Source organism: Bombyx mori, chromosome 2 (assembly GCF_030269925.1).
Source record: "Bombyx mori chromosome 2, ASM3026992v2".
Classification (NCBI taxonomy): Eukaryota; Metazoa; Arthropoda; class Insecta; order Lepidoptera; family Bombycidae; genus Bombyx; species Bombyx mori.
The window spans coordinates 5,207,307-5,218,743 of record NC_085108.1 but is presented as its reverse complement, the minus strand read 5'-3'; the positions used below and the strand labels follow the sequence as shown (position 1 = coordinate 5,218,743).

The 11,437-nt window shown below is 39.8% G+C and overlaps 1 protein-coding gene and 5 non-coding genes across 7 annotated transcripts; 1 reads left to right on the top strand and 5 right to left on the bottom strand.

Moving 5' to 3' along the window:
- Positions 1 to 528: 528 nt before the first annotated feature.
- On the top strand, positions 529 to 10,958 carry LOC101736595 (uncharacterized). 2 transcript variants are annotated; one of them, XM_021352720.3, is made up of 6 exons: positions 529 to 736; positions 1,744 to 1,915; positions 2,782 to 2,893; positions 4,741 to 4,812; positions 5,645 to 5,805; positions 8,550 to 10,958. In XM_021352720.3, exons 1-6 carry the CDS (start codon positions 718 to 720, stop codon positions 10,690 to 10,692), a joined length of 2,679 nt encoding a protein of 892 aa, XP_021208395.1. In that variant the 5' UTR covers positions 529 to 717; the 3' UTR covers positions 10,693 to 10,958. The 2 variants fall into 2 exon arrangements, with proteins under 2 accessions (XP_021208395.1, XP_004933294.1); XM_004933237.5 differs by lacking the exon at positions 8,550 to 10,958 and adding an exon at positions 6,991 to 8,399 and having other exon boundaries at positions 534 to 736.
- TRNAN-GUU (transfer RNA asparagine (anticodon GUU)) lies at positions 3,394 to 3,467 on the bottom strand. Its single transcript has one exon. It is a non-coding gene; the product is annotated as a tRNA-Asn (tRNA).
- On the bottom strand, positions 3,577 to 3,650 carry TRNAN-GUU (transfer RNA asparagine (anticodon GUU)). The gene has a single exon. It is a non-coding gene; the product is annotated as a tRNA-Asn (tRNA).
- On the bottom strand, positions 3,760 to 3,833 carry TRNAN-GUU (transfer RNA asparagine (anticodon GUU)). The gene has a single exon. It is a non-coding gene; the product is annotated as a tRNA-Asn (tRNA).
- On the bottom strand, positions 3,943 to 4,016 carry TRNAN-GUU (transfer RNA asparagine (anticodon GUU)). The gene has a single exon. It is a non-coding gene; the product is annotated as a tRNA-Asn (tRNA).
- TRNAN-GUU (transfer RNA asparagine (anticodon GUU)) lies at positions 4,126 to 4,199 on the bottom strand. Its single transcript has one exon. It is a non-coding gene; the product is annotated as a tRNA-Asn (tRNA).
- Positions 10,959 to 11,437: the final 479 nt, after the last annotated feature.

The window sequence follows — 11,437 nt, the reverse complement described above, 5'->3', positions numbered from 1 at the left end:
CCAATCTCTCCCAGCATATCGCCGCAAGTCATCGGTCCAACGGGCAGGGGGACGCCCAACGCTGCGTTTACCGGTACGCGGTCTCCAGTCCAGAACACGTCTGCTCCATCGGCCATCGGTTCTGCGACACGTATGTCCGGCCCATTGCCACTTCAGCTTGCTAACCTTTAGGACTATGTCGGTTACTTTGGTTCTTTGACGAATTTCATCATTTCTGACTCGATCCATCAAAGAAACTCCGAGCATACACCTTTCCATAGCACGCTGAGCGACTTTGAGCTTACGGACCAAACCTACGGTTAATGTCCACGTTTCAGCGCCATATGTCATGACCGGCAGCACACATGTTAATTGTACAGGATACATTAAATACAAGAAGATTGTATTTATTGTTATCTTATCCTTAGATAATAAAGGTCTGTTTTCGTTTTTGTAAAGGCAGATTTTTAGTATCTAGTCGTTTCGTTGATCCATAGATATAAGCGAGAATATAATAGAGTAATGTCAAATAACGTCAGAAGAAAAAAAGTGTAAAAGTCAAGATTGAAACATAATCATCACTCGATCAATCCGCGCAACATGCACACAAATAATATTAAAAAATTATTAAAAAAAAAACCTAATGAATAAAATCCAGGAAGAGACGTTTTAACCTCAAACCTATTTCATAGTTTATCGAAATTCTTGTTATAAAATCGTTGAAAGACAAAACTCAAAATGTTCAAGGACGGAGACGGTAAGCTTATTAAGCATATTTATGGAGGATTTCACTAAGCAGCGCGAATTACATATGGAGAATTAAGAGAAATATATATGGCTTGTGATGTACTTCCTCTATACTTAGTCGTGGCCTAAAGGATAAGACGTCCGGTGACGGTCCGGTAATACTAAGTTTCTCGCCGGATCTTCTCAGTGGGTCGCGTTTCCGATCCGGTGGTGGATTCAGCCAAGCACTGCTCTTGCTAGGACTAGTGTTTAACGTCACCAGGTTAGGGCACCGTGAGCTCACCTACTCGTTCGGTGAATCTAGTATGACACCTCGAGGTCGCTAGAATAGGTAGGAAAATGAAAAGAGAATATCGGCTAATGTCGACTTAGAATAAATAGCACCAGCCAATATGTCTCTGTGGGCGTCATAATGTGATTAAGGTATTCAAGCAAAGCAAAGAATATGGAATAGCATCTAGTAAGACAGGAAGTCGAATGAAGTCGTCGTGGCCTAAAGGATAAGAGGTCCGGTGCATTCGTATCTAGCGATGCAACGGTGTTCGAATCCCGCAGGCCAGTACCAATTTTTCAAATGAAATACGAACTTAACATTAATGTTCACGATTGACCTCCACAGTGAAGGAATAGCATCGTGTAATAAAAATCAAACCCGCAAAATTATAATTTGCGTAATTACTGGTGGTAGGACCTCTTGTGAGTACGCGCGGGTGGGTATCACCGCCCTGCCTATTTCTGCCGTGAAGCAGTAATGCGTTTCGGTTTGAAGGGTGGGGCAGCCGTTGTAACTATACTGAGACCTTAGAACTTATATCTCAAGGTGGGTGGCGCATTTACGTTGTGGATGTCTAGGGACTCCGGTAACCACTTTGCACCAGGTGGGCTGTGAGCTCGTCCACGCATCTAGGCAATAAAAAAAAAGAGAATCTTTGTGGGAGTGAGAAATAATAATGTTAATTTTAAATGCCCAGCGAAGCGGACGGGTACAGCTAGTATATATATAATATATATTCACAGACGAGGATGAGCATAACATGAACGTTACGAGGTATCCTTGCATGCCTTCGTTGGTGGCGCTGCAGCAGATGAGGAACCGTCTTCAGATGGCGCACTTAGGGAAGAAGCTGATGAAATGGACAGCTCTGGCCACTGGACGCGAGTTGAGGAGATTGGCCATTGAGATTAACGAGTGTGTTTTTTTAATAGACAAGTAGACAGTCCTTAACCCATTTGGTGGATAAGTAGTTGCTATCGAAGCCAATAGTCACAACGTAGTATTTTTTTTTATTGCTCTTGTAGACAGACGAGCACACGGCTCATCTGATAGTGAGTAGTTACCGTCGCCCATGGACTTCAGCAATGCCAGGGGCAGAGCCAAGCCGCTGCCTACCTTTGAATACACGAGCTCCAAGTTAGAATTGACATAAATCTAGTATCAGTGTCTTCTTCTTTGTCTCCACCTTATCCCCTTAGGTGGGGTCGGTACAGCGAATTTTTCTATTCCATTCTGTTCTATTAGCCGTCATCTCAACACTCACTCCTCTCTCTCTCATATCGTCATTCACACACACCATCCATACCTTCTTCGGTCGACCTATTATCTACCTTGCACTACCATTTCCGTACATCTCCTAGTCCCATGCATCTTCTCTTTACGCATCACATGTCCATACCACGCTAACCGTCAGCTTATTAATCTTGTATCTTGTATCAGCGTGTATATAATAAAAATAATTCATAAAAATAGATTCAATAAAAAAAAAATAGGCCTTGGAATCAGTTCCCCGCTACGTTGTTTTCCGAGCGCTATGACATGTTCTTCTTCAAACGAGGCTTGTGGAGAGTATTAAATGGTAGGCAGCGGCTTAGCTCTGCCCCTGGAATTGCTGATGTCCATGGGCGACGGTAACCACTCACCGTCAGGTGGGCCGTATGATCATCTGTTTATAAAGGCAATAAAACCAAACTAGGCACAGAAACGCCAATTGTAAAAAGACCACAGCCAAATTGTATATACATACATTGTTATTAGTGGTGTTTGATTACAATTTGCAGAACCCACCGACGTTTCAACGAGGACATGCGAACGGCCTTCATGCTCCTGGCTCGCGGAAGATACTTCTGTTCGAACTTAAATCAGTACGTGCTGGAGAATGTTGAGGCTAAGGTAAAACAATATATGGTTTAACTCCCTGAAGTGATGGCAAAAGGCCTTTGTAAGTTTTTTAGTCTATCGAGAAACTTGTTGTTCAGGGTAGGGTCAATGGTAAGAGATCTCGTGGACGAATCCCCATGCGTTGGACTGATCAGGTGAAAGTCCTTACTGAAACCCCACTTAACGAGTGTGTGCGCCGGGCCTCGGTTGGCAAACTATGGAAAACATCTGTCAAGGCTTTAATGAGCAAGAATTCTACATGACCACGACTGCTCTGCCAAGAGCAACCGATTAAGATGATGTGTAGTCAATGGTAAAGTTTTCTTAATGGATACTTGTGGGGTGTGGAGGTAACATAAATAAAATGGCAATCCATTACGTCATGATGTACCAAAATAAATGCCTGTGAAGTTGATTTGAAAAAATTGTTGTCGTTTGTGAAAAGATTCCGAAAGCAGTTGGTTCTGCTTGGTTGCTTGCTTGGTTGGTTGATGTTTTTATAAAAACAGTCTCGCCCCCGGGTGGACTCGAACCACCAACCTTTCGGTTAACAGCCGAACGCGCTAACCGATTGCGCCACGGAGACGATGGACCTTCTCTTGGATAATTAGCACCGCTGTCAGAGGGAATACTTCCCTATAAATATAGCAATTTGGTCCAATTTCAATTGGATAATGGAAGTACAAAAACAGTTTCGCCCCCGGGTGGACTCGAACCACCAACCTTTCGGTTAACAGCCGAACGCGCTAACCGATTGCGCCACGGAGGCGATGGACCTTCTCTTGGATAAATAGCACCGCTGTCAGAGGAAACACTTCCCTATAAATATAGCAATTGGGTCCAATTTCAATTGGATAATGGAAGTACAAAAACAGTCTCGCCCCCGGGTGGACTCGAACCACCAACCTTTCGGTTAACAGCCGAACGCGCTAACCGATTGCGCCACGGAGGCGATGGACCTTCTCTTGGATAAATAGCACCGCTGTCAGAGGGAATACTTCCCTATAAATATAGTAATTTGGTCCAATTTCAATTGGATAATGGAAGTACAAAAACAGTCTCGCCCCCGGGTGGACTCGAACCACCAACCTTTCGGTTAACAGCCGAACGCGCTAACCGATTGCGCCACGGAGGCGATGGACCTTCTCTTGGATAAATAGCACCGCTGTCAGAGGGAATACTTCCCTATAAATATAGTAATTTGGTCCAATTTCAATTGGATAATGGAAGTACAAAAACAGTCTCGCCCCCGGGTGGACTCGAACCACCAACCTTTCGGTTAACAGCCGAACGCGCTAACCGATTGCGCCACGGAGGCGATAAGGTTCGCAAACAAAATTACGTTATAGATAACACAACTCAGTGTGTAATTAAATATGAATAAAATAACTTTTTAAATGAAGATATTCGTGACAAAAATCTTAAATGACGCGCGAACACACTTTATTTATTTCATTTATGATTTCCAACTATATACATACATACAACATAACATGAGGGCTTTTTGGTCTTGACCTCCACCATCTCTTACGGGAGGGGGTACACTTTAAATACTTCATATTTTCAATCGTTTCACTCTTGATAGAGCGGTCGTGCTCATCATGTAGGTAGTACTGGAGAGGGCAGACTTGACGTTTCTCACGATTTGCCGCCATGTCTGATCTTGACAATCATCATGGAAGGAAACATCAAGGAATGAGTATTGTCATGCTAACCTTTAAATACATGAATATTTATAAAAAGATTCGATCACTGTAAAGATTTTAAGAACTGAAATTAAGAACAGTATGTGATTTGTACAAAAAACTGAACTATGGTATTTTAGTGCAGATCACCCAATAGTTTTTTTGCGTTCCCAGGCTTGCGTTAGAGTTGAAACTACAAACAAATCTATCTCCGGCGTCAAAGTTCCTCACATGGAAGTTGTTGAGGTATTCTTATGTCTTTGTTTTAAATACGATTTTTATTCTCAACGTTTATATAACCAGTTTTTTTGGCTTACATAGGTGGGCGAGCTTACGGCCCACCTGGTCTTAAGTGGTGCCCGGAGCCCATAGACATCTACGACTTAAATACCGCTACCTACATCGAGACATAGGTGCTGAGGTCTCAGTTTTTACAGTACAATGGCAGCCCTACCCTTCAAACCGAAACGCATTACTGCTTCACGGCAGCAATAGGCAGGGTGGTGGTACCTAGCCCTGCGGACTCATAAGACGTTCTAACACCAGTCTAAAAGATGACAAAAAGTAATTGTGCGCTAATTAACGTAGAGACTAATTGGGCCATTAGACATCTTCGTGGGGTCTTTGCATTTTATAATACGTGTGAATCCTCTGCAGCATTATTAGGGATGATCCTGGGAACTCCATTATACCAGAATATATTGGATATTTGCGTTCGTCCACAGTACAACTCTTAGAGACATTTTATTTAATACATACTATGTCTTTGAACATGTTTTTCATAGTGAGAATGTTGATGGTGACTCTACCATAAAGTCTATGAATCATGATGAATATTCACCGTTCGTTGAGCCGTACGTTTGTCTGTTTATAATTATTTTGTAGTATAAAATGAATTTAGTTAGCTTTGAACAGTATGTTTTTAACCAGTGGAACGTGGTGTAGGCGACCACGAATTTTTTACCAAATTGGCATCTTTAGGTTCGGCAATCAATTGGTTTTCTGTCGTCCAAATAATCAACTGAAATGATCCGTGTTTTAGTTAGTGAATTTGTCAAAAGCCAAATGTCGTTTGCAGTTGGGAGGACCACCGTACAACCATCTTGGGTTGGAGAAGGGAGGCCACACAATCGAAGAAGCGAAGGAGAAGTGGAGGGAGCTGCTGAAGAAAATGATACTGATGGTTCAACAGAGGACTGGCTTTGCCAGGATCGAAGTGGCACATAAAAACGCCACTAAGTTAGTTTCGTTTAGCTTTACTTATTCGCAATACTAGATAGTCAGCTAAATATCCTTAAAAGAATCCAAAGGTACTGTTGTCGTGGCGTCCAATCTCTTTGACAGGACATACGGCCTGCAACGACTAGACATAGACTAAGATAGAGGCTTGACAGGTGATACGAAAAGAAACAAAAGAAAAGAAATGGAAAGAGAGCGAACGTTAGTTTTTTCTTGATGTAGTTGGAATTCCTTCTTAGGCTTCCATCGAATAGGTAGGGAAGATGAAAGCGTTAAATGTAAGGGATCGCGTTTAGGTATCTTGTAATACAGTAATGCTGATAGCTAGTGTAGTCAGACCCCCAATTAGACTAAGAAGGCTGTCCAATTATAGAATATCACAACACGAAGACAATTCCTTTCTAAGCAAAACACAGTCTATTAGATGCAAAACAACGCTATAAGCTGGAACGTGAGAACCAGTTTTTACCTCTTCGCGGCTGAGCGCAACTTTATTATGTGTGACGTCATTCGTGGCTAAAATTAGCGATGACAAAATATTGAACGATGATTTCCAGTTTCCGGATGGTTACCGATGCGTTTCTTGTTTCTGAGCCACCAATATGTACGGTGGATACGACAATTGATCACATAGGAAACGACAGTGTTAGAAATTGTATGAATGTATTACGAATTAGAGAAATATGGAGTTGCTAAAACGAAAAGCAATATACTAAATTTAAAACATTTCCCTTTGCTGTAGTAATAAGTATTTTATTTGGTCGGTAACCGTTTGGTTATTTCGGTAGACAGCGGCTTGGATCTGCCCCTGGCATTGCTGAAGTCCATGGGCAGCGGTAACCACTCACCATCAGGTGGGCCGTATGCTCGTCTGCCTAAAAGGGCAATAAAAAATATATATATTCCCGTTTCGGCTAAGAAAGCTGCTATCGGAAATCAACCCGTGTTAGAAATAGGATAACTTGAAACTCACTCTTCTGTCTATCTAAGGACTCAGTGTTGAAATTAATAAAAATCTGTATTATTAAAAATTGTAATATATAATATAATTTCTTGTCTGGATTAAAAAATATTTTATTAATAAATACATTTTTAATATATCGAAGAAGTCCTTAGAAGATTTGAAGACGGGTGATTTTTAAGAAGATACTCTGTCATACTTGATGTGGAAAATATCTTCGACAGACGAAAGAATGCCCTGATGAAGATCGTCATACCGAAAATAATAGCGAGCGTGAAGTATATTTTAGACGAATTGGAGGAACAAGCCAGAGAAGAGTTTTACAGATTCAAAAAGATTTTGGAAGTTAAGCGGAAACATGCAAAGAAAAAAGCCGAGGCTCTTGAAGCCGAATCTGATATTCCTAAACTAGCTATTGAATCAATAGAAGAAGTAGAAGCAGAAGAAAAAGGAGAAGAAGATGATAAAAATGAAATTTGTGATGACTTACCGGAAAAAGAAGATATCAAAGCAGCGAATCCTGAAGTGGAACTGAAGGTTTCAGAATTGAGAGCACACATTAAGTCAGTAATCGACGTCGGTAAATATATAGAAGAAAAAGGCACATTGTCTATTGATATGAAACAATTTTTGAAAACTGCTGAGCAAGTATTGGATGAAAAGAAAAATAATGAGAGTTTTAATGAAGAAACTGGCGAAAGTATTCAGGAAGTATCCATTGATTATGAGAAAAAAGTCTCCGATAAATCAATAAATGATAGAAATCGTTTAAATGTTACTAGTAGAAGAACGAGCACAACAGAAGCTCTAGGAATTGATAAGCAAACACAAACAGACATGGATGTTGACGGTTATGTTAGTAATCTCAAAGAAATAACAAGAATATTAAGAAAAACCACCGAAGATGGAACCACACTCAAAATTCGCAAGGAAGTTAGCTCTTCCACTAATCCTATCAATGTACCAATAAATAATGGTCCTGTTCTAGCATCCAAGAGCGAGAGTTTCATTTGTAATAGTAGATGTGATGATAACCAATCCTTACAGACTTTCCAAGAAATTGTCTGCAGTCGAATACAATCAGAAGTCATTCCTCTATCATCGAATACAGAAAAGGTAGTGAAGTCTTCAAGCTTAACGTCTTTTGGATCGGATATAGAAAATAATGGTTTTGATGATGAAAATGATTTGGAAGAAATACGAAAGGATTTCAAAGAGCTTTTAGATCTGGCAGGACCGCTCTTTCGGAGGCACGGCGAAGCAAGCGAAGCAAATGATGATAATTTAGAGTTGACGGAATCCGAATGGAAATTAATTGCTAGTATTTTCGAGAACAAAAGCAACACAAAAACTCTTGATAATGCTGATGACAGTCAAAATAATGAAAAATAATATAATATGTAATGATATAATACTAATTTAACTGATTAAATTAATAATCTAAAATTAATGATCATGATATAATAATATCACGAAAACCAATAAATCCTATATCCAAATTAAAAACTTGAAACTGTCCCGATTATTTTACATGATTATTAACTAATCACCATGCAAAGAAACTATATTATATTTAATAGAAAAAAATTGTAAAATAAACTTTATTTTTGTATATAAAAACATAAACAGTAAATTTGACTTTTATTAGACAGCTTTATAATGAATAAGAGATACAATTAATATGCACAGTTTAAAATTAAACAGAAGGGTGAGTTTATGTTATAAAGAAAGCTATTGAGTAGATGTTAACTCTGAAGTTTTTACTATAGTTTTTCGATTGCAGGAAATGGAATATCTTAATAAAAATTGTGATACCAAAATTACTGGACACGATAGCGTATATTTTGATAGAACTAGAAGAACAAGAAAGGGAGAATATGTTCCGAATAAAGGTATTCAAAAAATCACAGGCGCATCAAAAAGAGTCGCCCGTTAAAGTATGTTGTTGCTGTTTGAAGATGTTCGAAGCTGATACTCAAGTTGAATCCGTTTGTCCTGCCTGCAGTAAGGCAGCAAAATTGAAGAAGGAATCGAATTTAAAGATCGAAATAGCTCCGTGCAAAAGTGCTGAAGTAAAATCGAATCAGAACAGGAAACGATTAGAGCAGTTAATGGCACATATCGATGAAGTCATAGGATTAACGAAAAATTACAAAACGGAGGGAATCGTTTCGCCTAGTATTGAGAAATTCATAAAAACGTGCAGCAAGATAAAATTGAAAATAGAAAATATGACGAATGGTCCACCGTCTTGCGATATATGCCAAAAGGCATTGGAAATGACCGAGAGCCGAATCACGTTGACCCCAAAACCTTCAACTAACAACGCCTCGACTTGTAACATACAAGAGCCTCCAGAATCGTGTAAGCCATGTAGTGTAACCAGTGAACCTAAAAATGAGGACGTTTTAGGCTACTTTGAAACTGAATATAAGGAAATCGTCAAAGTTCGTAGACTGCAGAACGAAGACGGCAGTATTAGTGAAGAAAAGCAAGTCATCACGGTTAAAACTGAAAAGAAATGTCCTAACAAACTGGGTGCTCTAGAAGACAAGGAAATATTCGATACCAGTAAAATTGGTGACACAGAATACGAATCTAGAAGAAGTAAATCAGTGCATACTAACCACAATGAGAGACTTGAGCCGAAGATCAGGCGATGCATGTCCTCAGACCAATATGGATTAACGCAAACGGAAAGAAATTGTAAATTCAGTTCTGCCAGCGCTAAAGGTTCTAGAGCCTCTTTACCGGCAGCCTCTCAAGCTTCCTGTGTATCAACAAAGTCTGTGGATTCCAACTGCTGCTCTAAAAAGCCACGTACAGTTTGTGGCGGCGATTCCATACAGAACGTTTCTCTGGCAAGTCAAAGTTGTTGCAAGATTATAAAGAAACCAATCGAATCGAAGAGCTCTTGTGTGTCGGTTTGTGGAGATGATCGTAAGCGAAACGATAAATCTAATAATAGGAGAGCCACTTCGACTGAGGCTTTGTGGCGAGATCAATGGACTTCGATGACAGATTTCGAGACGGTGCCAAGTAAAGTAATAAAAAATCCTAGTTGCAATGGGAAATATTCCAGTTTGAACACTGATGATAACTTGCATGATGGTAACGAACTTAAATCAAATAGCTGTTGCATTATAAAGATAATAAAAAAACCAAACAATGAATCGAACAAAACTGGTTTGAATGCCAACCGAACGGATTGTAAGAATTTAGTCATCAAGGGAGGTATGCTGGAAGTTTTGAAGAAAATTATTTTACCGAATACTAATTCGAGCCGTGGACTCCAAAAGACAGTCGATGAACCTGAAACGGAGCTTTTAGACAAACCGACAGAGGTTAAAATTTGTAAAAGCTGTTCGGAAAAGATGAATTCCTTAGGAGCTTCCCAAAAGTCGTTTGCTTCATCGAAATCTTCTAAATACTGCTCTGCCGATGACCAGTCTATGGACAGGAGCTGTCCGTCTTGTGGAACGATGCCCAAATCTTCATGTACGTCTATATCCTCAAAGAGTTTGGCTGCATGTTCTTTGACTAGCATAGACACTTCGACCCGCAACTCTTGCTGCAATAGCCAGACCACGTCCAAGAAGAGCTCTGAAAAGAAAGTTGACTGCAAAATTTGCACGGCTGAAGAAGCCCCGTCTGCCCAATCTGTCTGCTGCTCCAATACCAAGTCCACTTCCACTTGTTGCCCTTTAAAATCATCAGAAGAATCGCTCAAGAAGGATGCTTCAACGTCTACTCGAAGATCCGATCGCTTTGACGTGAGACCGTTGAGGAGAAGACCTGCTTCTGTCAAAGCTAATCTAGACTGCACTTGTTACTCAGACTCTTATATGCTGAGAAATAGAAAAAACAAACAAGCCAGAAGAACTAAATCGTTTTGCGAAGATGAGTACTATTACTTTAGGTGGTAAAATTATCAATCAACTTTTTTTTAGGGTACATAGAGTACATGTGGTTTTAGAAATGTCTAGTCACTCATGCAAGCGCTCTGGATTCAAGATGGAACTTCTAGTCATCGTTATGTCTGTAATATTAGATTTTTTTACTCCCAACCCCTTTGACATGGAATAAAATACTTTGATTTTGAGTATAACTTTAATAATATAATGTTCTCATGCAATATTATACCAGTGTTCTGCTTTTATGTATATTAATAATACAATTCTTTATAATGGAAGATATTTTATTTATAGCTTAAGATGGGGCGTACGTAAATGAAACTAAAGAAAAATGCTTACATTGAAAAACGTGATTAAAGTATTTATTTCAACCTTTAACTCAGATTGAATTATGTCATTTTATTGTCGTGATAGGTAGACTAGCTATGGTAAACCCAAGACAGTGATATCTGAGAACTTTTCGTAAACTTCAGACACATATTCACTGTGAAGCAATATTGCGTTCTGGTCACACAACTTGGCTGGTAGTATGGCGTCTTGTGAGGCGCACGGATAAGTACCACCACTCCGCCTATTTCGGTCGTGAAACAGCAATGGACTTTGGCTTAAAGGGTGTTAAATATAAGGCTTTGACTTGACTCATGTCTCAAGGTAGGTGGCGGCATTTAAGTTGTCGATGTCTATGGGCTCCGGCAACCACTTAGCATCAGGGGTCCTGTGAGCAATAAGCCCATCGAAGCAATAAAAAAGAGCACAA

Coding starts and splice junctions, on each gene's coding strand:
- LOC101736595 (XM_021352720.3), top strand. Junction 2,894..4,740: donor TGGAGAATGTTGAGGCTAAG/GTAAAACAATAT, acceptor TTGCGTTCCCAG/GCTTGCGTTAGAGTTGAAAC. Junction 4,813..5,644: donor CTCACATGGAAGTTGTTGAG/GTATTCTTATGT, acceptor TGTCGTTTGCAG/TTGGGAGGACCACCGTACAA.